Source organism: Hemitrygon akajei, chromosome 3 (assembly GCF_048418815.1).
Source record: "Hemitrygon akajei chromosome 3, sHemAka1.3, whole genome shotgun sequence".
In the NCBI taxonomy this organism is placed as follows: Eukaryota; Metazoa; Chordata; class Chondrichthyes; order Myliobatiformes; family Dasyatidae; genus Hemitrygon; species Hemitrygon akajei.
The window spans coordinates 81,912,456-81,938,846 of NC_133126.1; the positions used below are offsets into that span (position 1 = coordinate 81,912,456).

The 26,391-nt window shown below is 45.1% G+C and overlaps 1 protein-coding gene across 1 annotated transcript in view; it reads right to left on the minus strand.

Moving 5' to 3' along the window:
- Positions 1-26,391, minus strand: part of LOC140725156 (deubiquitinase DESI2) — a 286,359-nt gene that overhangs the window by 57,103 nt on the left and 202,865 nt on the right. The window contains exon 2 of the mRNA XM_073040240.1: positions 2,562-2,634. Within this exon, the coding sequence (XP_072896341.1) occupies positions 2,562-2,634 (73 nt within the window). The remainder of the gene's footprint in view (positions 1-2,561; positions 2,635-26,391) is intronic.

Here is a 26,391-nt window from a genome sequence, read left to right on the forward strand (position 1 = left end):
GAACTGGCGACTGGTGGTGTGATGCCGGGATTCTTATACTGCAGTTTCAGGTGTGACGTCATCAAAGGGAATTAGCAGTAAATGGGAAATTAAATGGTCGGAATCAAGGCATAATCAAAGTAAATTAGGAGCAAGATAGGGAATAAACCATTGGGACCATGACAGCTTAATGGTCTGAAGGTGGATAAATCTCCTGGACCTGATGGAATGCACCCTTGAAGTAGCCAGAAAGATTGCAGAGGCATTAACAATGATCTTTCAAGAATCGATAGATTCTGGCATTGTACCGGATGATTGGAACATTACAAATGTTACTCGCTATGTAAGAAGGGTGGGAGGCAGAAGAAAGGAAACTATCAACCTGTTAGCCTGACATCAGTGGTCAGGAAGTTGTTGGAATCCATTGTTAGGGATTAGATTAAGGAGTACTTGGAGGCACATGACAAGATAGGCCAAAGCCAGCATGGTTTCCTGAAAGGAAAATCCTGCCTGACTAACCTTCTGCAATTTTTTGAGGAAATTACAAGCAGGGTAGACAAAGGAGATGCAGTAGATGAAGTGTACTTGGATTTTCAAAAGGCGTTTGACAAGGTGCCACACAAGAAGATGCTTAGCAAGTTAAGATCCCATGGAATTACTGGGGAGTTATAAGCATGGGTGGAGCATTGGCTGATCAGCAGAAAACAGAGAGTGGGAATAAAGGGATCCTATTTTGGCTAGCTGCCGGTTACCAGTGGAGTTCCACAGGGATTGGTGTTGGGACCACTGCTTTTTACGATGTATGTTAATGATTTTGGACTATGGAATTAATGGATTTGTGGCTAAATTTGCCGATGATAGAAAGAAAGGTGCAGGAGTGGGTAGTGTTGAGGAAACAGAGAGCATGCAGAGAGACTTAGAAAGTTTAGGGGAATGGGCAAAGAATTGGCAAATGAAATACAATGTTAGAAAGTGTATGGTCATGCACTTTGGTGGAAGAAATAAATGGGCAGACTATTACTTAGATGGGGAGAGAATTCAAAATGCAGAGATGCAAAGGGACTTAGGAGTCCTTGTGCAGGATACCCTAAAGGTTAACCTCCAGGTTGAGTCGGTGGTGAAGAAGGCGAATGCAAAGTTGGCATTTATTTCTAGAGTTATAGAATATAAGAGCAGGGATGTAATGTTGAGGCTCTATAAGACACACATGAGACCACACAGAGTATTGTGTGTAGTTCTGGGTTCCTTATTTTAGAAAGGATATACTGACATTGGAGAAGGTTCAGAGAAGATTCACGAGAATGATTCCAGGAATGAAAGGGTTACCGTATGAGGAACGTCTGGCAGATCTTGGGCTGTATTCCCTGGAGTTCAGGAGAATGAGGGGGGATCTCAAAGATACATTACAAATGTTAAAAGGCTTGAACAGATTAGATATGGCCAAGTTATTTCCCATGGTAGGGGAGTCCAGGACAAGAGGGCATGACTTCAGGATTGAAGGACGTCCATTTAGAACAGAGATGCGGAGAAATTAGTCAGAGGGTGGTAAATCTGTGGAATTTGTTGCCACGAGTAGCTGTGGAGGCCAAGTCATTGGGTGCATTTAAGGTAGAGATAGATAGGTTCTTGATTAGCCAGGGCATCAAAGGGTATGGGGAGAAGGCAGGGGAGTGGGATGACTGAAAGAATTGGATCAGCCCATGATTTTTGGCAGAGCAGACTCAATGGGCCAAATGGCCTACTTCTGCTCCTATACTTTATGGTCTTACATCTATAGAAATAAGCGAGTTTTTAGGTGACATACCAAATATCCTCGAACTCCTAATGAAATATAGCCACGGTCTTGTCTTCTTTATAGCTGCATCGATATGTTGGGACCAGGTTAGGACCTCAGAGATATTGACACCCAGGAACTTGAAATTTCTCTTTCTCTCCCCTTCTGAGTGCCCTTGTCTTCCCCTTTCCAAAGTCCACAATCAGCACTTTAGTTTTTCTGACGTTAAGTACAAGGGTTGTTGCTGCAACACCACTCATCTAGCTGGTATATCTTGCTCCTGTATGCCCTCTCATCTCCATTAAACATCAGAGATTTATCAGTGCCAGGGATATGTAGACTGTGTCCTCTTCAAGGATATGAACTGGAAACTAAACACCAACTTGTAAAGGGATTGTGCTCATTGTTAACATTATGGCAGAATGCATCCATAACCTCAGATGATACATATTTTTGGATGATTAACCAAGTGGGATGTCTCTGTTTCCCACATTGCCAGTCCCTCTCCAATTTCCCAAAGCAGCTACTAGTTTCATAGAGTAACCCTACGAATTTTGCACAAAAAAATCAGCAAAATCATTACATTTTAGACTTTTCAGCTTAAATATCGTGAGAAAAAGAAGACAATGTCGCTTTACTCTTAAAATGAATGTAGATGCTAATACTGACAAAGATGATTTTCTGATGTTTATGACTACCTAAAGTATGATCTGTCTGAGGTCTATGACCATTCATGCTGAGACTGGTGTGAAGAAATGAGGTGTAGGTACAGTATACTCGGTGTGCAGTACAACCTCTCAGTGCTTACCTCTTCCGTATAGCTCAATACCAGAATGAAAAACTCCTATTCCGAGTGTGGATGTGTACTCATTAATCCAATACTGCAAAAGAAACACAAACAGTGTATTACTAAGATGGTCACAAAGTCTGGCTTTGCAGTGTCTAGATGCAGATTAAAAGCAAAGAAGATCAGACTAGCAACCTGGAATGTAAGGACCCTTAACCAACCTGGTAAACTAGACAGCATCAAACAGGAAATGGAAAGATTAAAAATCAACACCTTGGGAATGTGCGAGATGAGATGGAAAGGAGCTGGTAAAACAAGCTCAGAGGGATATACCGTCATTTACTCAGGAGGAGAAATACATGAAAAAGGTGTTGGAATTATGTTAGATGAAGAACACACAAAATCAATAAAAGGCTATTGGACAATATTAGATCGAATGTTACTTGTGAAACTACATGCAAAACCTTTTGACGTTTACATTGTTCAGGTTTATGCCCCAACAGCAGACAGCACTGAAGAAAACATTGAACAATTTTATGAAGAACTAGAAACAGCATTAAGACAATGTAAAAGCTCAGAAAATACCATTATTCAAGGTGACTTCAACGGAAAAGTAGGCAAGACCAGGGATGAGGACAATATTGGGCATTACGGCCTAGGTGAGAGAAATGAGAGAGCTGAACGACTAGCTACATGGGTCACAGAAAGAGATTATAAAAGTGGTAATACCGTCTTCAAACAACACTCGAGAAAACCATGGACATGGAAGAGCCCAGAGGATAACACCAGAAACCAGACTGATTACGTGTTTATAAGGAGAAGATATGGAAATGCTCTGAAATCATGCAAAACATACCCGGGTGCAGACTGCTACAGTGATCACGTACCAATAATCAGCGTGATGTACCTGAGACTCAGGAAGCTTAGAAGACCAAGAGTAGAGCCAAAGGTGAATTTGGGACTTTTGAGAAAAAAGTGACATCAAAAATGAATTCCAAATAACAGTGAAGAACAAATTCGAGGCTCTACAAAACATCATTATTATAGAACAGCAATGGGAAAACCTCAGAGACAGCATAACACAAGCAGCACAAGGGGTGACTTCCAAACAACAGAAAACTAAAAAGAAATGGATGACAGAAGAAATTCTGAATCTTATGGAACAGCGAAGAAAATGTAAGGAAAACTAAGAAGCCTACGTATCCTTGCATGCACAGATAACAACCAAGTGCAAGGAGGCAAAAGAAAAGTGGCTTAAGGACAAATGTGAGTTAATAGAAAAATTGCAGAAGACCAACAACAGCAAACGTATGCACAACGAGATCAAAGAGGTCACAAACTGGAAGAAAAGTGGGGCAACAACAGGATGTATAAAAGCAAAAGACAGGTTTACAATTACGGAAAAATGAAAAATAATGTAAAGATGGTCAGAGTACATCAAAGACCTATATGATGACAAAGACCGAGAGAACAACTTTGATAACGATGAGGGCCCAGCAATACTGAAAGAAGAAGTGGAACATGTTATGAAGAAAATGCGAAAGGGGAAATCATCAGGATCAGATAACTTTCCAGTTGAACTGTATGAAGTGCTGGAAGATTTTGGTGTAGAGTAATTAACAATCTTATTGAATAGGATATCCAACAGTGGCAAAGTACCAGAAGATCTTTTAAAGGCAGTATTCATTACACTGCCAAAGAAACCAGGTGCAACAGAGTGTGGACAACACGGAACAATTAGTTTAATGAGCCACCTCACAAAAATTCTATTTAGAATCATCATGCTCAGAGTAAGAAGCAAAATTAAACCAGGGACCAGTGAAGAATAGCACAGCTTTATCGGAGGCAAGGGAACATCAAAAGCAACTCATATTCTGAGGAATATTATTGAAAGGTCAATCGAAGTACAAGAAGATCTATACTTCTGTTTCATTGACTACACAAAAGCCTTTGACACAGTGAAACGCCAAGTCAATATTAAAGATATTAATATCGACAGAAAAGATCTAAGAATAATTATGAATCTCTACTGGCAACTAAGTGCAGCCATACAGATAGACAACGAGATTGGTGAATATCAGCCAATAGAGCGAGTAGTCAGACAGGGTTGTGTTCTATCACCAGACCTGTTCTCCCTGTACAGTGAAAACATCATGACAACCATACAAGGCCTACCTGGAATAAGTATAGGAGGATACGACATCAACAACCTCCGCTAAGCAGATGATACGGTACCGATAGCAAACAGTGAGTAAATTTACAGAAACTAGTTTCTACCATCAACACAGAGAGCGAAAGACTTGGCCTAATCTTAAACAAAAAGAAAACTGAAGTAATGGTACTATCAAAGAAACCTGAGATCCCAAACTGTAGGATCATATTGGGAAATGAAATCCTGAAACAAGTTCACAACTTCAAGTACCTTGGATCATGGGTAACATCTGATGGCAAATGCGAAACAGACATAAAAGCAAGAATAGCAATGGCAAGAAAAGCATTTACAGAAATGAGAAACATCCTAACAAACAAGAAATTAGCAATTGACATCCACCTTTATAAATCAGAGCATTGACTATAGGAGTTGGGATGTAATGTTAAAATTGTACAAGGAATTGGTGAGGCCAAATTTGGAGTACTGTGTACAGTTCTGGTCACCGAATTATAGGAAAGATGTCAACAAAATAGAGAGAGTACAGAGAAGATTTACTAGAATGTAACCTGGGTTTCAGCACCTAAGTTACAGGGAAAGGTTGAACAAGTTAGGTCTTTATTCTTTGGAGTGTAGAAGGTTGAGGGGGGACTTGATAGAGGTATTTAAAATTATGAGGGGGATAGATAGAGTTGACATGTATAGGCTTTTTCCATTGAGAGTAGGGGAGATTCAAACAAGAGGACATGAGTTGAGAGTTAGGGGGCAAAAGTTTAAGGGTAATACGAGGGGGAATTTCTTTACTCAGAGAGTGGTAGCTGTGTGGAACGAGCTTCCAGTAGAAGTGGTAGAGGCAGGTTCGGTATTGTCATTTAAAGTAAAATTGGATAGGTATAGGGACAGGAAAGGAATGGAGGGTTATGGGCTGAGTGCGGGTCGGTGGGATTAGGTGAGAGTAAGCATTCGGCACGGACCAGAAGGGCCGAGATGGCCTGTTTCCGTGCTGTAATTGTTATATGGTTTATATGGTTATAAGGGATATTTAGAACAGAAAGGAACCAACTTGTCCAAGCTGATATTCATGCTCCACTCCAGCCTCCACTCTTTTCCTTGTCTACATCTATCACTGTAACCCTCTATTCTCTTCTCCCTCACATTCTTTTACACCCTGTCTTAATCCCATCCATGCTTTTTACTTCAATTACATATTGTGATCAGGTGTTCCACGTTCTCACTGAGCTTTGGATAAATAACCTCTCTTCATCTAGTCGATCAAAAGTTATTGTTTTTAAAAGCCACTGTTAGGTCAGCCCTCAGCCTTCTTTTCTCAGGAGACCCAGTGTGTTCATTCTTTTCTGATCCAAAGTAACCTCTGATACTATCCTTGTAGATCTCCACTGCATCTTCTAGAGTAGAAGTTCCAAACCTTGGGTCCATGGACCCCTTGCTTAATGGTATTGGTCCATGCATAAAAACGGTTGGGAACTGTATCTTGAGTACCTCTATATTCCTTTTATGATAATTATTTAAGATGAGGCATTCCATTTTATTTGATATTATTGGGTAAAATATCACTGTATGAGTACATCTTAGTGTAGTGTAAAAATATCAGTGAACACATTGTGGTAACCTCTTTGGTAGCACATACTTGCATACCTTTCCCTCCCCTACCTTCTTATTCTGGCTTCTTCCCCCTTTCTTTCCAGTCCTGAAAAAGGGTATTGGCCTGAAACATTGACTGTTTATTTCTTTCCATAGATGCTGCCTGACCTGCTGAGTTCCTCCAGCACTTTGTTTGTGTTGCTTTGGAATTCCAGCGTCTGTAGAATCTTGTGTTTATGATAACACTTCATGGTGCTCAAATGTAGCAGTTTTGTTGCATTCTTGCTCTCCTGAGCTAGAACATTTAATGATTAAACGCCATCCTTTTTACTTACCAAGAGAGTTCTCTTCCATGATCCTGACCGCCAACTTTACATACCACCAAAGGCAGATGTTAAACAAACACTTGATGTATTAAGTGTTGTAATTCGCAACCAAGAAACAACCTACCCCGATGCCTCAAATTATTGCTAAGGGCTTCAATTAGGCTTGCTTGAAGAAATTTCTGCTCGATTATCATCAACCTATGACGTGCAGCACAAAGGATCACAACACACTCGGCCACTGTCAGACTATGATCAGGTATGCCTACCATTCCATCCCTGACTGCATTTTGGGAAATCTGATAATCAGGCTGACCTCCTTCTACCTGAACACAGGAGGAGGCTAAAGAACAGGGCACAACAGGTAAGAAAAACAAAGAGATGGTCATGAGAGGGCGAGGTGTGGCAATGGGATTGCTTCGAGTCAATGGACTGGGACATGTTCAACGACTCATCAGAGGATCTGAATGAATACACCACAGTCATTCACAGACATTATAAAATCATTCATGGACAAGAGTGTCTTCACAAAATCATTCAGCGTCTTCCCCAACCAAAATCCCTGGATGAACCAAGAGATCCCAAATTTGCTGAGGGCTTAGATCAATTGCGACCAAGGAAAGTACAAGAGGGCCAGCTACGACTTCAGGAAAGGCATTTCACGTGTGAAGTGGCAATTCTGGACCAAACTTGAATCACTGAAAGATGATCAACTGCTGTGACAGTGCTTAAGTGCTATCACTTCCCTCAAGGTAAAACTAAGCGATATATGTGACAACAAAGTTTTGCTTCCTGATAAGCTCAATGCCTTTTACACTCACTTTGACCAACAGAACATTGAGGCACCTTCACGGACTCCATTCATGAATGGAAAATCCTAGAAAAAGTAGTGGATATGGCCCAGTCCGTTACAGATAAAGCCCCCCCCCCCCACCACTGAGCACATCTACATGGAGCATTATCACAGGAAAGCAGCTTCCGTCATCAGGGACCCCCATCACCCAGGTCATGCTCTCTTCTTGCTGCTGCCATTAGGAAGAAGGTACAGGAGCAACAGTTCCCACAACCTGTGGACTCACTTTCAAGGACTCTTCATCTCATGTTCTTGATATTTATTGGGTTTTTTTTGCTCTTTTGTATTGGCACACTTGGTTGTCTTTTGCACCTTGGTTGTTGTCCATCCTGCTCGATATGCTCTTTCATTGATTCTATTGTGGTTCTTGGATTTACTGAGTGTGCCCACAAGACACGAATTTCAAAGTACATACATATATTTTTATAATAGATTTACTTTGAACTTTTGAACTTTCAGCTCCTGATGACCCTGTGATTTCAGTCTCTGAGGCCGACATAACAGCATCCTTCAGGAAAGTGAACCCTCGGAAAAAATCTGGCCCAGATGGTGTACCTGAGCTACAATAAACTGGAGTGTTACTGATATCTTTAATCTCTCGCTTGGACAGTCTGAAGTTCCCACCTGCTTCAAGCAGTCTTCAAAAATGCCAAAGCTTCAGGGAGCGCAAAGCACAGAAACAAATATCACTGTGATGATTGTACGCTCTAGTATCAATTGTTTGGTGTCAATAAAGTGTCTGTATTTGTATTTGCTAAAGAAGAACGTGGTAACCTGTCTCAATTAATATTATCCAGTAGCACTCACACACACTGTGATGAAGTGCTTTGAAAGGTTGGTGATGAAATATATCAACTCCTGCCTGAGGAGCAACTTGGATCTGCTCCAATTTGGCTACTATCTCAACGGGTACCTCCCTGTGCAACTGGATTCTTGTTTCTCACTTGCAGACCCCAGTCAGTGCAGATTGCCGACAACATCTCCACAATCACCATCAGTACAGGCACACCACAAGGCTATGTGCTTAGCCCCCTGCCCTACTTGCTTCATACTTATGACTGTGAGGCCAAGTACAGCTCCAATGCCATATTCAAGTTTGCCAACTTCTGTTTGCTGAATCAAAGTTCAAAGTACGTTTATTATCAAAGTAGGTATACTGTATACAACCTTGAGATTTGTCCTTGTAGGCAGCCACAAAACATAGAAGTGCATAAGATGATGGGAGGCATAGATTGTGTGGATAACCAGAGGGTTTTTCCTAGGGCTGAAATGGCTAACACGAGAGGGCATAGTTTTAAAATGTTTGGAAATAGGTATGGGGGGGGGATGTCAGAGGCAAGTTTTTCACATAGAGTGGTGGGTGTGTGGAATGCCCTGCCAGTGACAGTGGTAGAGGTGGATACAATAGGGTATTTTAAGAGACTCTTAGATAGGTACCTGGAGCTTAGAAAAATAGAGGGCTATGCAGTCAGGAAATTCTAGGCATTTTCTAGAGTAGGTTACAAGGTCGACACAACATTGTGGGCCGAAGGGCCTGTAACGTGCTGTAGATTTCTATGTTCTATGTAAACACAATAGAATCCATTTTTAAAAAAAACCCACACAGTAAAGACCATCAAACACACAAAATGCAAAAATAAAGAACAGGTAGTGCAAACAGTAAAAAAGTAAACATATAACACACAGAACATGAATCAGAGTCCCCAGTAGTGAGTGCAGCCACTGGGCCAGCTCAGTGCTGAGGCACATGAAACTAGTCCAGGAGCCTGATGTTTGCAGGCCACAGCTGCACAGTCAGTCCGGGACTGAGGTGAGTGCCAGTGATTGCAGGCCACAGCTCCACAGTCAGTCCGGGACTGAGGTGAGTGCCAGTGATTGCAGACCACACCTCCACAGTCAGTCCGGGACTGAGGTGAGTGCCAGTGATTGCAGGCCACACCTCCACAGTCAGTCCGGGATTGAGGTGAGTGCCAGTGATTGCAGGCCACACCTCCACAGTCAGTCCGGGACTGAGGTGAGTGCCAGTGATTGCAGGCCACACCTCCACAGTCAGTCCGGGACTGAGGTGAGTGCCAGTGATTGCAGGCCACACCTCCACAGTCAGTCCGGGACTGAGGTGAGTGCCAGTGTTTGCAGGCCACAGCTGCACAGTCAGTCCGGGACTGAGGTGAGTGCCAGTGATTGCAGGCCACAGCTGCACAGTCAGTCCGGGACTGAGGTGAGTGCCAGTGATTGCAGGCCACACCTCCACAGTCAGTCCGGGACTGAGGTGAGTGCCAGTGATTGCAGGCCACACCTCCACAGTCAGTCCGGGACTGAGGTGAGTGCCAGTGATTGCAGGCCACACCTCCACAGTCAGTCCGGGACTGAGGTGAGTGCCAGTGATTGCAGGCCACAGCTCCACAGTCAGTCCGGGACTGAGGTGAGAGCCAGTGATTGCAGGCCACACCTCCACAGTCAGTCCGGGACTGAGGTGAGTGCCAGTGATTGCAGGCCACACCTCCACAGTCAGTCCGGGATTGAGGTGAGTGCCAGTGATTGCAGGCCACACCTCCACAGTCAGTCCGGGACTGAGGTGAGTGCCAGTGATTGCAGGCCACACCTCCACAGTCAGTCCGGGACTGATGTGAGTGCCAGTGATTGCAGGCCACACCTCCACAGTCAGTCCGGGACTGAGGTGAGTGCCAGTGATTGCAGGCCACAGCTCCACAGTCAGTCCGGGACTGAGGTGAGTGCCAGTGATTGCAGGCCACAGCTGCACAGTCAGTCCGGGACTGAGGTGAGTGCCAGTGATTGCAGGCCACACCTCCACAGTCAGTCCGGGACTGAGGTGAGTGCCAGTGATTGCAGGCCACACCTCCACAGTCAGTCCGGGACTGAGGTGAGTGCCAGTGATTGCAGGCCACACCTCCACAGTCAGTCCGGGACTGAGGTGAGTGCCAGTGATTGCAGGCCACAGCTCCACAGTCAGTCCGGGACTGAGGTGAGTGCCAGTGATTGCAGGCCACACCTCCACAGTCAGTCCGGGACTGAGGTGAGTGCCAGTGTTTGCAGGCCACACCTCCACAGTCAGTCCGGGATTGAGGTGAGTGCCAGTGATTGCAGGCCACAGCTGCACAGTCAGTCCGGGACTGAGGTGAGTGCCAGTGATTGCAGGCCACAGCTCCACAGTCAGTCCGGGACTGAGGTGAGTGCCAGTGATTGCAGGCCACAGCTGCACAGTCAGTCCGGGACTGAGGTGAGTGCCAGTGATTGCAGGCCACAGCTCCACAGTCAGTCCGGGACTGAGGTGAGTGCCAGTGATTGCAGGCCACAGCTGCACAGTCAGTCCGGGACTGAGGTGAGTGCCAGTGATTGCAGGCCACACCTCCACAGTCAGTCCGGGACTGAGGTGAGTGCCAGTGATTGCAGGCCACAGCTGCACAGTCAGTCCGGGACTGAGGTGAGTGCCAGTGATTGCAGGCCACACCTCCACAGTCAGTCCGGGACTGAGGTGAGTGCCAGTGATTGCAGGCCACAGCTGCACAGTCAGTCCGGGACTGAGGTGAGTGCCAGTGATTGCAGGCCACACCTCCACAGTCAGTCCGGGACTGAGGTGAGTGCCAGTGATTGCAGGCCACAGCTCCACAGTCAGTCCGGGACTGAGGTGAGTGCCAGTGATTGCAGGCCACACCTCCACAGTCAGTCCGGGACTGAGGTGAGTGCCAGTGATTGCAGGCCACAGCTGCACAGTCAGTCCGGGACTGAGGTGAGTGCCAGTGATTGCAGGCCACAGCTGCACAGTCAGTCCGGGACTGAGGTGAGTGCCAGTGATTGCAGGCCACAGCTGCACAGTCAGTCCGGGACTGAGGTGAGTGCCAGTGATTGCAGGCCACAGCTGCACAGTCAGTCCGGGACTGAGGTGAGTGCCAGTGATTGCAGGCCACACCTCCACAGTCAGTCCGGGACTGAGGTGAGTGCCAGTGATTGCAGGCCACAGCTCCACAGTCAGTCCGGGACTGAGGTGAGTGCCAGTGATTGCAGGCCACAGCTGCACAGTCAGTCCGGGACTGAGGTGAGTGCCAGTGATTGCAGGCCACAGCTCCACAGTCAGTCCGGGACTGAGGTGAGTGCCAGTGATTGCAGGCCACAGCTCCACAGTCAGTCCGGGACTGAGGTGAGTGCCAGTGATTGCAGGCCACAGCTCCACAGTCAGTCCGGGACTGAGGTGAGTGCCAGTGATTGCAGGCCACAGCTCCACAGTCAGTCCGGGACTGAGGTGAGTGCCAGTGATTGCAGGCCACACCTCCACAGTCAGTCCGGGATTGAGGTGAGTGCCAGTGATTGCAGGCCACACCTCCACAGTCAGTCCGGGACTGAGGTGGGTGCCAGTGATTGCAGGCCACACCTCCACAGTCAGTCCGGGACTGATGTGAGTGCCAGTGATTGCAGGCCACACCTCCACAGTCAGTCCGGGACTGAGGTGAGTGCCAGTGATTGCAGGCCACAGCTCCACAGTCAGTCCGGGACTGAGGTGAGTGCCAGTGATTGCAGGCCACACCTCCACAGTCAGTCCGGGATTGAGGTGAGTGCCAGTGATTGCAGGCCACACCTCCACAGTCAGTCCGGGACTGAGGTGAGTGCCAGTGATTGCAGGCCACAGCTCCACAGTCAGTCCGGGACTGAGGTGAGTGCCAGTGTTTGCAGGCCACAGCTGCAGCGCCAGTTCAGTGCTGACTCGGGTAAACCTCGCAGTGTAGTGCACTGAACAGCGCTTCAAGCTGCTGAAATCGTAGAAAAAATCTAAACAAAGGTACATGGAACATGAACTGTGGAGTCCCTGAAAGTGAGTCCACAGCTGCGGAGCCCACCCAGCGCCGAGGCGAGTGAAGCCCGTCCGGGAGCCGAGGCGAGTGTAACCCGTCCGGGAGCCGAGGCGAGTGTAACCCGTCCAGCGCCGAGGCGAGTGAAGCCCAATCAGCACCGAGGCGAGTGAAGCCAGTCCGGGAGCCGAGGCGAGTGTAACCCGTCCGGGAGCCGAGGCGAGTGAAGCCCGTCCGGGAGCCGAGGCGAGTGTAACCCGTCCAGCGCAGAGGCGAGTGTAACCCGTCCAGCGCCGAGGCGAGTGAAGCCCAATCAGCACCGAGGCGAGTGAAGCCCAATCAGCACCGAGGCGAGTGTAACCCGTCCAGCGCCGAGGCGAGTGTAACCCGTCCAGCGCCGAGGCGAGTTTAACCCGTCCAGCGCTGAGGCGAGTGAAGCCCACCCAGCGCTGAGGCGAGTGAAGCTCGTCTGGGAGCCGAGGCGAGTGTAACCCGTCCAGCGCCGAGGCGAGTTTAACCCGTCCAGCGCCGAGGCGAGTGTAACCCACCCAGCACCAAGGCGAGTTTAACCCACCCAGCACCAAGGCGAGTTTAACCCACCCAGCGCTGAGGCGAGTGAAGCTCGTCCGGGAGCCGAGGCGAGTGTAACCCGTCCAGCGCCGAGGTGAGTGTAACCTGTCGAGCACCGAGGCGAGTTTAACCCACCCAGCGCCGAGGCGAGTGAAGCTCATCCAGGAGCCTGATGGCTTCAGGGCAATAACTACTCCTGAACCTGGCGGTGTAGGACTCCCGCAGATCCCAGCTGACGACAGTAGCAAGAAGAGAGGGAGACTGGTCAAACACGGGCAGACAGTGTTGAACTCCTGTTCATTTCCCATTCTCGTCCTCAACGACTTTAATCTTGTTCGACTCTTTAATTGGTGCGGAGTAATGGAGCTGACCGTGGGTTCATCTTTGCCAGCTGGACTCAGCACAGTGTACACCCCCAGTGACGGCCACCCCAGCCATACATGCACTCCTGAAAACCTATTTCACCGAAACCCCAAGAGATCCCCTACCGTGCTACTCCACACCCGCACTTCAGGGAGTCTCTACCTCCACTCCCTGAGTATAGGCAGAGACTGAAGACTGCAGCACCAGTAGTGAGGACCAAGAAGGTATGGACAAGGGAAGCACAGGAACGCCTACAGGACTGCTTTGAATCAGTGGACTGGACTGTATTCAGGGATTCATCTTTGAATCTGGATGAGAATGCTGCAGTTGTTACCGATCTCATTAAAACCTGTGTGGATGAGTGTGTGTCCACAAGAACTTAGTGTACATTCCCAAACCAAAAGCTGCAGATGAACCAGGAGGTTCGTCGTCTGCTGAGGGCTAGATCTGTGGCATTTAAGTCTGGTGACCCAGGTTTGTACAAGAAAACCAGGTATGACTTGCGGAGGGCTATCTCAAGAGTGAAGAGATAATTCTGAGCCAGGTTGGAGGCGACATCAGATCCACGGCAACTCTGGCAGGGTTTGCATGACATTACTTCCTACAAAGCGAAACCCAATAGCATGAATGGCAGCAATGCTTCACTACCAAATGATCTCAATGCCTTCTATGCACGCTTTGAAAGGGAGAATGTAACTACAGCTGTGAAGATCCCTGCTGCACTTGGTGACCCTGTGATCTCTGTCTCTGAGGCCAATGTTAGGCTGTCTTTAAGGAGCGTGAACCCTCGCAGGGCAGCAGGCCCTGATGGAGCACCTGGTAAGGCTATGAAAACTTGTGCCAACCAACCGGCAGGAGAGCTCAAGGATATTTTCAACCTCCCACTGCTTCAAAAAGGCAACAATTATACTAGTGCCTAAGAAGAATAATGTGAGTTGCCTTAATGACTATTGCCCAGTAGCACTCACATCTACAATGATGAACTGATTTGAGAAGCTGGTCATGACTAGAATGAACTGCCTCAGCAAGGACCTGGATCCATTGTAATTTGCCTATTGCCACAATACGTCTACAGCAGACACAATCCCAATTATCTTCATGCGGCCTTAGATCATCTAGACAATGCCCACACCTATGTCAGAATGCTGTCCGTTAACTATAGCTCAGTGTTTAACACCATCATTCCCAAACTCCTGGTCAATAAGCTGCAGGACCTGAGCCTCTGTATCTCCCTCTGCAATTGGATCCTCAGCTTCCCAACCAGAAGATCACAATCTGTGCGGATTGGTGATAATATCTCCTCCTCAGTAATGATCAACACTGGTGCACCTCGGTGGGGGGGGGGGGGTGCTTAGTCCACTGCTCTACTCTCTATATACACATGACTGTGTGACTAAGCATAGCTCAAATACCATCTATAAATTTATTGATGATACAACCATTGTTGGTAGAATCTCAGGTGGTGAGGAGAGGGCGTACAGGAGTGAGGAATACCAGCTAGCTGAGTGGTGTCACAGCAACAACCTTGCACTCAATGTCAGTAAGACCAAAGAGCTGATTGTGGACTTCAGGGAGGGTAAGACGAGTGAACACGAACCTATCCTCAGTGAGGTATCAGAAGTGGAGAGAGTGAGTAATTTCAAGTTCCTGGGTGTCAAGATCTCTGAGGACCTAATCTGATCCCAACATATTGATGCAGCTATAAAGACAAAACAGCGGCTATATTTCATTAGGAGTTAGAGAAATTCGGTTTGTCTCCTAAAACTTCTATAGATGTACTGTGGAGAGCATTCTGAGAGGCTGCATCACTGTCTGGTGTGGGGAGGTGGAGAGAGAGCTACTGCACAGATGGGAAGAAGCTACAGGAAGTTATAAAATTAGTCAGCTCAATCTTAGGTACAAGTCTCTGTAGTATTCAAGACAACTTCAAGGAGCGGTGCCTCAGAAAGTTGACGTCCATTATTAAGGACTCCCATCACCTAGGGCATGCCCTCTTCTCATTTTTTCCCATCAGGAAGGAGGTACAGAAGCCTGATGGCACACACTCAGCGATTCAGGAACAGCTTCTTCCCCTCTGCCATCTGATTCCTAAATGGACATTGAACCCATGAACATGAACTCATTTAAAAATGTATATTACTTCTGTTTTTCCACTATATTTGATGTATTTAATATCCATACACATACTTACTGTAATGGATTCATTTATTTATTTTTCTTTCTTATATTATCATGTATTGTATTGCATGGAACTGCTGCTCCTAAGTTAACAAATTTCACAACAGATGATGGTGATAATAGACCTGATTCTGATTCTCAGATTGCAAAAGTGCCAGATCAATTAGTCGGTTCAAAAGTACATCCTTAAAAGGGAAATTACAGGCTGCCTACTGCAGTGGTCGCAGTTCAAAAGAGGTATAATTTCTAGAGTATCTAGTAGTTTTGTGTGCTGTCTGCAAAACGTCGCTGATGGTTGCTGGCGCCATCTTGCATCATAGGTGGTGACAAATCTGCATATAAGAGAGAGACTGAACCAATGCCTTATACAACCTCACCATAATATTCCAACTCTTATACTCAATACTTTGATTTATAAAGGCCAATGTACCAAAAGCTCTCTTTACTACCCTATCTACCTGTGACGCCACTTTTAGGGAATTTTGTATCTGTATTCCCAGATCCCTCTGTTCTACTGCACTCCTCAGTGCCCTACCACTTACCTTGTAGGTTCTACCTTGGTTTTTCCTTCCAAAGTGCAATACCTCACACTTATCTGTATTAAACTCCATCTGCCATTTTTCATCCCATTTTTCCAGCTGGTTCAGATCCCTCTGCAAGCTTTGAAAAACTTCCTCACTGTCCACTATACCTCCAATCTTGGTATAATCAGCAAATTTGCTGATCCAATTTACCACATTATCATCCAGATTATTGATATAGATGACAAATAACAACGGACCCAGCACTGATCCCTGTGGCACACCACTTGTCACAGACCTCCACTCAGAGAAGCAATCCCCCATTACCACTCTCTGACTTCTCCCATTGAGCCAATGTCTAATCCAATTTATTACCTCACCATGTGACAACATCCACTGCCTTCCCTTCATCCACTTTCCTTGTAACCTCCTCAAAAAACTCTAATAGATTTTTTAAACATGACCTACCACGCACAAAGCCATGTTGACTCACCCTAATAAGTCCCTGTCTATCTAAATACTTGTAGATCCTATCTCTTAGTACTCCTTCCAATAATTTAACTACTACCGACGTCAAACTTACCAACCTATAATTTTCCAGATTACTTTTAGAGCCTTTTTTAAACAACTGAACAACATAAGCTATCCTCCAATCCTCTGGCACCTCACCCGTAGATACCGACATTTTAAATATATCTGCCAGGACCCCTGCAATTTCAACACTAGTCTCCTTTGTGGTGAACTACATATACCTGTCTGGACACGCCCCCCCCGCTGACTGCTCCTGTGGCTCCTCCCACAGACCCCTGTATAAAGGCGATTGGAGACACAGCCCCGGCCTCATTCTCCAGGATGTAGTGTGGTGGTCATTTGCTGCTTGTTGTTTCTTCCAGCCAATAAAAGCCTATATCTCGCCTCATGTCTCCGAGAGTTATTGATGGTGCATCATCCTTCAAGGTCTGAGGGAACACCCTGTCAGGTCCTGGGGATCTATCTACTCTGATTTGCCTCAAGATAGCAAGCATCTCCTCTTCTTCAATCTGTATAGGTTCCATGACATCACTACTTGTTTGCCTTATTTCCATTGACTCCATGCCAGTTTCTTTAGTAAATACAGACACAAAAAAAACCCATTTAAGATCTCCCCCATTTCTTTTGGTTCCATACATAGCTGACCACTCTGATCTTCAAGAGGACCAATTTTATCCCTTACTATCCTTTTGCTCTTAATATACCGGTAGAAGCTGTTTGGATTATCCTTCACCTTGACTGCCAAAGCTACCTCATGTCTTCTTTTAGCCCTCCTAATTTCTTTCTTAAGTTTTTTTTTGCACTTTTTATACTCCTCAAGTACCTTATTTGCTCCGTTTCCTATACATGTCATACATCTCTCTCTTCTTCTTTATCAGAGTTCCAATATCCCTAGAGAACCAAGATTCCTTAGTCTTATTCACTTTGCCTTTAATCCTAACAGGAACATACAAACTCTGCACTCTCAAAATTTCTCCTTTGAAGGCCTCCCACTTACCAACGACATCCTTACCAGAGAAAACCTGTCCCAATCCACGCTTTTTAGATCCTTTCTCATTTCTTCAAATTTGGCCTTTTTCCAGTATAGAACCTCAACCTGAGGACCAGATCTAACTTTATCCATGATCAAGTTGAAACTAATGGTGTTATGATCACTGGAACCAAAGTGTTCCCCTACACACGCTTCTGTCACCTGTCCTAACTCGTTTCCTAATAGGAGATCTAATATTGCATCCTCTCTAGTCAGTACCTCTATATATTGATTTAGAAAACTTTCCTGAACACATTTTACAAATTCTAACCCGTCTAGACCTTTAACAGTATGGGAGTTCCAATCAATATGTGGAAAATTAATATCCCCTACTATCACAACTTTATGTTTCCTGCAGTTGTCTGCTATCTCTCTGCAGATTTGCTCCTCAAATTCTCGATGACTATTGGGTGGTCTATAACACAACCCCATTAATGTGAAGTGAGTTGTGACCTCTTAATACAACCTCCAACTTACTATAGCCGCTCAGAATTAAGAGTTCACTAAGTACCTTGAACTAGAAGAGGTTCCTGATTTCTGATGCACTGCACTTCCTCTGAATACACTTGTCTTTGAACAACAAAAGGATTCTAACCTTCACCTGATTTAGTTGCTCTGTGTTGAGAGGTTACTTACAAATGTGCCAAGGCTGTCTTTGACTACTCCTACAATATTCCCTTTCATATATATACACCTCTCACAGGGTCTTAAATGAGTTAGGCACCCATTCTTCAGGACGTTAGTCTTAAATGCACTGACTGCGGGCTGGTGAGCACCATCAAGGCAGACTTCACCCACCATGACCCAATCCAGATCCATAAGGTACATTATGATGACCATTGAGCTGTTCACATATCTTATGTGCACAGATGGTGTCTCTGAAAAGCAGGAGGAGAATCTCAGAATCAGAGTCAGAATCAGGTTTATTACTACCGGCATATGACATGAAATTTGTTAACTTAGCAGTAGCAGTTCAATGCAATACGTAATATGGAAGAGAGAAAAAATAAAATAATGATAATAATAATAAATAAATAAGCAAAGCAATTACAGAATACATATATTAAATAGATTAAAAATGTGCAAAAATCGGAAATACTGTATATTAAAAAAAAGTGAGGTAGTGTCCAAGCGTTCAATATCCATTTAGGAATCGGATGGCAGAGGAAAAGAAGCTGTTCCTGAATTGCTGAGTGTGTGCCTTCTGGCTTCTGTACCTCCTACCTGATGGTAACAGTGAGAAAAGGACATGGCCCAGGTGCTGAAGGTCTTTAATAATGGATGCTGCCTTTCTCAGACACCATTCCCTAAAGATGTCCTGGGTACTTTGTAGGCTAGTACCCAAGATGGAGCTGACTAGATTTACAACCCTCTGCAGCTTCTTTTAGTCCTGTGCAGTAGCCCCTCCCCCATACCAGACAGTGATGCAGCCTGTCAGAATGCTCTCCACAGTACAGTACATCTATAAAAGTTTTTGAGTGTATTTGTTGACATGTCAAATCTCCTCAAACCCCTAATGAAGTATAGCTGCTATCTCGTTTTCTTTATAACTACATTGATATGTTTAAACCAGATTAGATCCTCAGATATCTTGACACCCAGGAACTTGAAACTGCTCACTCTCTCCACTTCTGATCCCCCTATGAGGATTGGTTTGTGTTCCTTCGTCTTACCCTTCCTGAAGTCCACAATCAGCTCTTTCATCTTACTGACGTTGCGTGCAAGGTTGTTGCTGCGGCACCACTCCACTAGTTGGCATATCTCACTCCTGTACGTCCTCTCATCACCATCTGAGATTCTGCCAACAATAGTTTTATCATCAACAAATTTATAGACGGTATTTGGGCTATGCCAAGCTACACAGTCATGGGTATAGAGAGAGTAGAGCAGTGGGCTAAGCACACACCCCTGAGGTGCACCAGTGTTGATTGTCAGCGAGGATGATATCTTATCATCAATCTGCATAGACTGTGGTCTTCCGGTTAGGAAGTCGAGGATCCAATTGCAGAGGGAGGTACAGAGGCCCAGGTTCCGCAACTTCCCAATCAGGATTGTGGGAATGATGGTATTAAATGCTGAGCTATAGTCAATGAACAGCATTCTGACATAGGTGTTTATATTGTCCAGGTGGTCTAAAGCTGTGTGGACAGCCATTGAGATTGTGTTTACCGTTGACCTATTCTGGCGATAGGTAAATTGCAATTGGTCCAGGTCCTTGCCTGACATCAGTGGTGGGGAAGATGCTGGAGTCAATTATAAAAGATGAAATAGCGGCACATTTGGATAGCAGTAACAGGATCGGTCCGAGTCAGCAAGGATTTACAAAGGGGAAATCATGCTTGACTAACCTTCTGGAATTTTCTGAGGATGTAACTATGAAAATGGACAAGGGAGAGCCAGTGGATGCAGTGTACCTGGACTTTCAGAAAGCCTTTGATAAGGTCCCACATAGGAGATTAGTGGACAAAATTACAGCACATGGTATCGGGGGTAGGGTACTAACATGGATAGAAAATTGGTTGGCAGACAGGAAACAGAGTAGGGATTAACGGGTCCTTTTCAGAATGGCAGGCAGTGACTAGTAGGGTACCCCAAGGCTCGGTGTTGGGGCCGCAGCTATTTACAATATACATTAATGATTTAGATGAAGGGATGAAAAGTAACATTAGCAAACTTGCTGATGACACAAAGCTGGGTGGCAGTGTGAAGTATGATGAGGATGTTAGAACACAGGGTGACTTGGACAGGTTGGGTAAGTGGGCAGATGCAGTTTAATGTGGATAAATGTGAGGTTATCCACTTTGGTGGCAAGAACAGGAAGGCAGATTACTATCTGAATGGTGTCAAGTTAGGAAAAGGGGAAGTACAACGAGATCTAGGTGTCCTTGTTCATCAATCACTGAAAGTAAGCATGCAGGTACGGCAGGAGGTGAAGAAAGCTAATGGCATGTTGGCCTTCATAACAAGGGGAGTTGAGTATAGGAGGAAAGAGGTCCTTCTGCAGTTGTACAGGGCCCTGGTGAGACCACGCCTGGAGTATTGTGTTCCGTTTTGGTCTCCAAGTTTGAAGAAGGACATTCTTGCTATTGAGGGAGTGCAGCACAGTTTCACAAGATTGATTCCAGGGATGGCGGGACTGTCATATGTTGAAAGATTGGAGCGACTGGGCTTATATACACTGGTATTTAGAAGGATGAGAGGGGATCTGATTAAAACATATAACATTATTAAGGGATTGGACATGCTAGAGGCAGGAAGCATGTTCCCGCTGATGGGTGAGTCCAGAACTAGAGGCCACAGTTTAAGAATAAGGGGTAGGCCATTTAGAACAGAGATGCAGAAAAACGTTTTCACCCAGAGAGTGGTGGATCAATGGAATGCTCTGCCTCAGAAGGCAGTGGAGGACTATTCTCTGGATGCTTTCAAGAAAGAGTTAGATAGAGCTCTTAAAGATAGCGGAGTCAAGGGATATGAGGAGAAGGCAGGAACAGGGTACTGATTGTGGATGATCAGCCATGATCTCATTGAATGGCGGTGCTGGCTTGAAGGGCCGAATGGCCTACTCCTGCACCTATTGTCTGTTGTCTTTTGTCTATTGCTGAGGCAGGGGTTCAGTCTAGTCATGACCACTGTCTCAAAGCATTTAATCACTGTCGATGTGAGAGCTACCAGGCAATAGTCATTTAGGCTGCTCACATTATTCTTCTTAGACACTGGTATACTTGTTGCCTTTTGGAAGCAAGTGGGAACTTCCTCCCATAGCAGTGAGAGGTTGAAAATGTACTTGAATGTTCCCGCTAGTTGGTTGGCACAGGTTTTCAGAGCCTTACCAGGTACTCCATCTGTACCTCAGCAAAAGAGTTGAGTGTGAGGACCTTGTTAGCTATGGTCTTAAGGAGTTGGAATTTCATCCCTGTTGTTGGGAATATGGTCACACTCAATGAGAGTTGGCAGGGGTAAACAGCCCTCCCCTCCTATTGACTGTGACAAATCCACCAGCTCTGCTTCCACTAATTTCTGATGTTCCAGGAAATGTCTTTAGAATGTACAGGGAAGTAACTAAATCTGATGGATTCTCAGTGGTTCACCACCGCGCTCTGCTGTGGGTGTACTAACCAGTGGCTCAAAATGCTGGCCCTGAACTTACAGCTGTCTAATTCTTTTAAAATGTCAATAGATTCTTGGCTCAGATTCCAGGAGACCACTGGTACTTGATACATCATGTGTCCATATGTGTTCTGCAATATATTGTTACTGCTTCTCCAGTTCTCCTTGTTACTCTCCTCATATTCTCCAGCACTCTCCAGATGATAGTCTTGTCCACATCCGGACTGACTCTGCCTCAGGGCTTTGCTGTCCACACTCAGCACCTCAGTCAAACTATTGTCCAATGGTAATTTATCACCACGGCCCAGTCAGTGAGTGAGGGCTGTGCAGTTGCCTCTGCGATAGCTTCTGTTGAAAGCTGAGCAACTGATGCACTTGATGCACTCTTCACCTCACGTCTGCTCTTATTAAGTAGTGTACACCCAAGTGTTTCCAAGCTGGATAACCTTGTGTACTTCTCACTTTCTACCTTAAGTGAGGACTTATTTTTCCTTGGGTTTGAATCTGAAGCTGGGATGCCAGTTCAGGAGGAGGACTGGGAAAAAAATTCAGTGTGAAGCATGAAAGAAAGCTGGTTTTAACTTTGTCTGATTTCATCCTCTGTTGAGCAGCCATGTCACTGACTGGCATCAGTGGTTTGCTCTAAGTCAGCTGCTGCTTCATATACCTTTTGCCTCTGCTAAGGCCGCCTCAGCTCCACGCTTCTGAGTACACTCAGATAAGCTTCTACTCGTGCTTTCTGCATGTTTATGCACCCTTTCTCCGTGCTTATACTAGCTTTCTCCATGTCCACACAGTCTATATGAACTTTTTCCATTAGCATTTCAACTTCATGCTTAGTAAACGCTGCTCTCATTCTTGCTGTTTCAGCTCTGGCTCGGGCTCGTGCAGCAGCTCTGCTAATTATGGATCTACTTGAGCGTCACGTAGACGCAATTGCTCCCCCACGTTCTGACATGACTTCCAGAGCTCAGAGAAGGACATTCTTGGGTTCAGATGTTGACATTGTGTATGACGTTCAGACGTGAAGACTGGTTACTGTGTCTTTCATTTTAGTGCCCTCATTGTACTTTGTGTACAAATTTAGGCAGGGAGTCTAAAACCTTCTCAAGAATTACACGAGTTGGAAGCTTTCTTCGGGACTTCCAAGGAGAAACCCTAGTGAAACTGCAGGAGGTTAAGTACATACGGGCTGTGTGGTGAAAAAGGCACAACAGCACCTCTTTCATCTCAGACAGTTGAAGAGTTTTGTATGGCCTCCCAAATTCTAAGAACTTTCTATAGGGGCATGATTGAGAGCCTCTATAGAAAAGGGGCCTGGTATGGGAACTGTACTTCCTTTAATTGCAGGACTCAGCAGAGAGTGGTATGGACAGCCCAGCGCATCTGTAGATGTGAACTTCCCACTATTCAGGACATTTACAAAGACAGGTTGGTAAAAAGGGCCCAAAGGATCATTGGGGACCCAAGTCACTCCAACCACAAACTGTCCCAGCTGCTACCATCCGGGAAACGGTACCGCAGCCTTAAAGCCAGGACCAACAGGCTCCAGGACAGCTTCTTCCACCAGGCCGTCAGACTACTTAATTCATGCTGATGCTACTATATTTCTATGTTATATTGACTACCCTGTTGTATATAATATTTATTATAAATTACTATAAATTGCACTTTGCACATTTAGATGGAGACGCAATGTAAAGATTTTTATTCTTCATGTATTTGAAGGATGTAAGTAATAATAAAGTCAATTCAAAAATGTGTATTAAATACACGAATCGTTGTGTGGCTGAATATATTAATGCTATCAATTATTGTCATGATCCACATTAACCAGGGTAATGCACACCTGCAATATCCCATAACTATGTCATGTAGACCAGAGTGAACTTGTGGCCCAATGATAGCTTAACAGCGATTAACAATAAAGATAATACTTCCTTCAAAGCACATCTACTAAAGGTTTACCAATATTAAGAAAGTTGAAGGCTCACAGATGTTGCTGTTTCAAGAGCAAAAAAACGGTAGATGGAGATGCATCTCTTTCTACCGTGTTTACTCCAAGACAAATTAACTCACGCAGGAAATGATGTAAAAAATAACTTACGAACAGGAAATGATTTTGATACAAAACGAACAGTGCCTTTAGAGGCAGAACAATTAAAGACCTCTTTAGAAGCAAGCAGGCTAACAGTTATTTCTGGTTCCACCCTCTTACCCACCTGTGCGTGGGAAGAGGATAGATGTCCACCATTTTTGTCCATTTTGTAATCTGCATCACCATCCAGAAATATATCAGTATTTATTCAGGACAGCATTCAATTCAACCATTGTCCTGAACCAATGAAATCAAAGGCATTAAAGATTTATTTCTGCTGAAGAAAATTTCTAAGCTTAATTAATACGGAAATGAAAGCTGTGTAGAAACATAGGGAAACAACACATACCTACTGCAAACTGTTAATAGCCATGTATACATGGTACTTGTTCTGTCCCTGACCTGTTCTGACACAGCCATGCAGCGTTGGTTGAATGGGAGAACATATACTGTATGTGCCCTGGATTAACTTAAGACATCGCTCAACAGGAACAGTCAGAACAGGGTCCTGATCAAATGAATATTTGAATCTTTCAAGTGTTATTTCTCAGCCCTAACAACTAATTGTTGATGCTTGATATGGGATCTTCCTTTACAATGCCCATGGCTTTGTTGGTTATTCACTGGCCATTCCCTGATAAAGTGGGCGAGAAAATGGCAGCAATAAACAGCCAGCTGGAAAAGCTATTCATTGTTTCATCCCTGGCGATATCACAGAGAAGGAATTTGAAGTGGCAGTGCTGACAAATTGGTGTAAGTGGGTGGAACTGAGTGATCAGCATGAGCAGAGCTGATCTGGCTCCAAGGAAAGGCAGCTTTCTTGAAATAGCACCAAAAGGATTTGATTAGACCCATGGCTTTGCATAATTGTTTCAAAGGCTTGGGACCCTTTCCTTACTGTTATCATAAATAAGAGGTCTAACTGGATTTAGAAATGTGAAAATGAAAGCAGACCATGTTAGGAAGATAACATGCCTGAAATGGTGACATATTAAGCTTTAAGAGTTTGTTCATTCGTTACACAATGTGTCGTATGACGTGGGCGATCATGGTCTTTCCATATTTGTTCCTGACATATTTTTCTACAGAAGTGGTTTGCCATTGCCTTCTTCTGGGCAGTGTCTTTACAAGATGTGTGACCCAGGCCATTACCAATATTCTTCAGAGATTGTCTGTCTGGCATAACAAGGACTAGTGATCTGCACCGGCCGGCTACTCATATGGCCATCCACCACCTGCTCCCATAGAGTTCAGCATAAGTAATTCTAAGATATATTTCTTTCTCACTCATTCTTCCGGAATGGTTGTGCTCTTTACATCATTTTGCCTGAAGTGCAGGAAACGTGATACTGATAGTTTGACAGAAACAGATGAATTCTTTTAAAATCTGTCCAGAATGAATTGGAGTCACCTCTTAAAGTAAAGGAACAATTTAAGATAGGAGAAGCATAGCAAAGAAGGTTTTAGAATTGCATTTTATTGCAGGGTTCAAATAAAAGCTAGGATGAAAGTGTTTGCCAGTGTTAAGAATCCTACGTGATGTGTAACCCTAGCTGCAGACTCACAGCAGAAAACTGCCCTGATTGGAAATGACTGCCAATATTACTCAGGGGAAATGCTCTGACTCCTGAGCCTTAGATGTGATAGTTGGAATGTCTAATTGACAAAGACCAGAGAGAGGGGAAGTGGGAGGGGGAGGGAGAAATAGAGGGAAAGAAGAATGAAGAAAGATTGAAAGAAAGAATAGAGGAAGAAAGACAGAGAGGGAGAGAGAGAAAAAGGGGAGAGGGAAGGAGAGGGAGAAGGAGAAAGAATAAAGGATGGAGAGGGAAGGAAGGGTTGACATAGAGAGTGAGATTACAAAGAAGGGACAAGATAGAAAGTGAGAGTCCATGTCTGTAACAGGAGCACGGTGGGTTTCACTCTGCAGTCAAGAGTAAACTACCTGTGCTCACTAACTACACATTTTGATATCAGCCAATGCCCATGCAACCCTATTCCAGCATGGAGGAATCAGTGCAGCCTGGGTTGTTCACTATGGGCAGTGAGGAAGAATGGAGCTTTCACTGAGTCTTTCTATCTCCGAGAATAAATTACAGAGTCAAGAGAACAGCAGCCAGGGTATGGGACTGATGGGATTGCTCGTCAGAGTGAACATCAACATCAAGGGCTGAAGGGGTCCTTTGTGCCATAACGCTTCTAATGTTGCATGACGTCAGTGGGCACTCCTTTACTGAAATTACACCACGACAGATTTTAGATTTGACACTAAAGAACTGCCACTCTGAGATTGCTCCCTGAAAACTCTGCCTAGATATGATTTCTTGTTGAAAACCAATCCTGCCCCCCCCCCCCCCCCCCACTCCTCATCCTCACTCTCCTGGCAGTTTTCTATTCCTGTATGTTCACTGTGCATTTCTCTGGTTAAGGGATGTTTTATTATGCTCCCAAGTTTGGGAGGATCTCATTTGTGTCGCGTTCATGGCCCACACCTCCCAGCAGATAAAAGCAGATTTTAAACAAAATTTAAATATAGGCACAACCAGATGAATTCAATTGGCAGCAAGTATGCTGGTGGTGGATGAGCCATTCAGATAGCATTGGATGTGACGTGGAAGCATTCTTCAAAGTTGAACTGGTGCTTGAAGCATCACTTGCAGTGCTTAGCTGCACGTTAACAGTGCTGGCATGAAGTTAATGAAAGATGCTTACAGGAATCTTGAC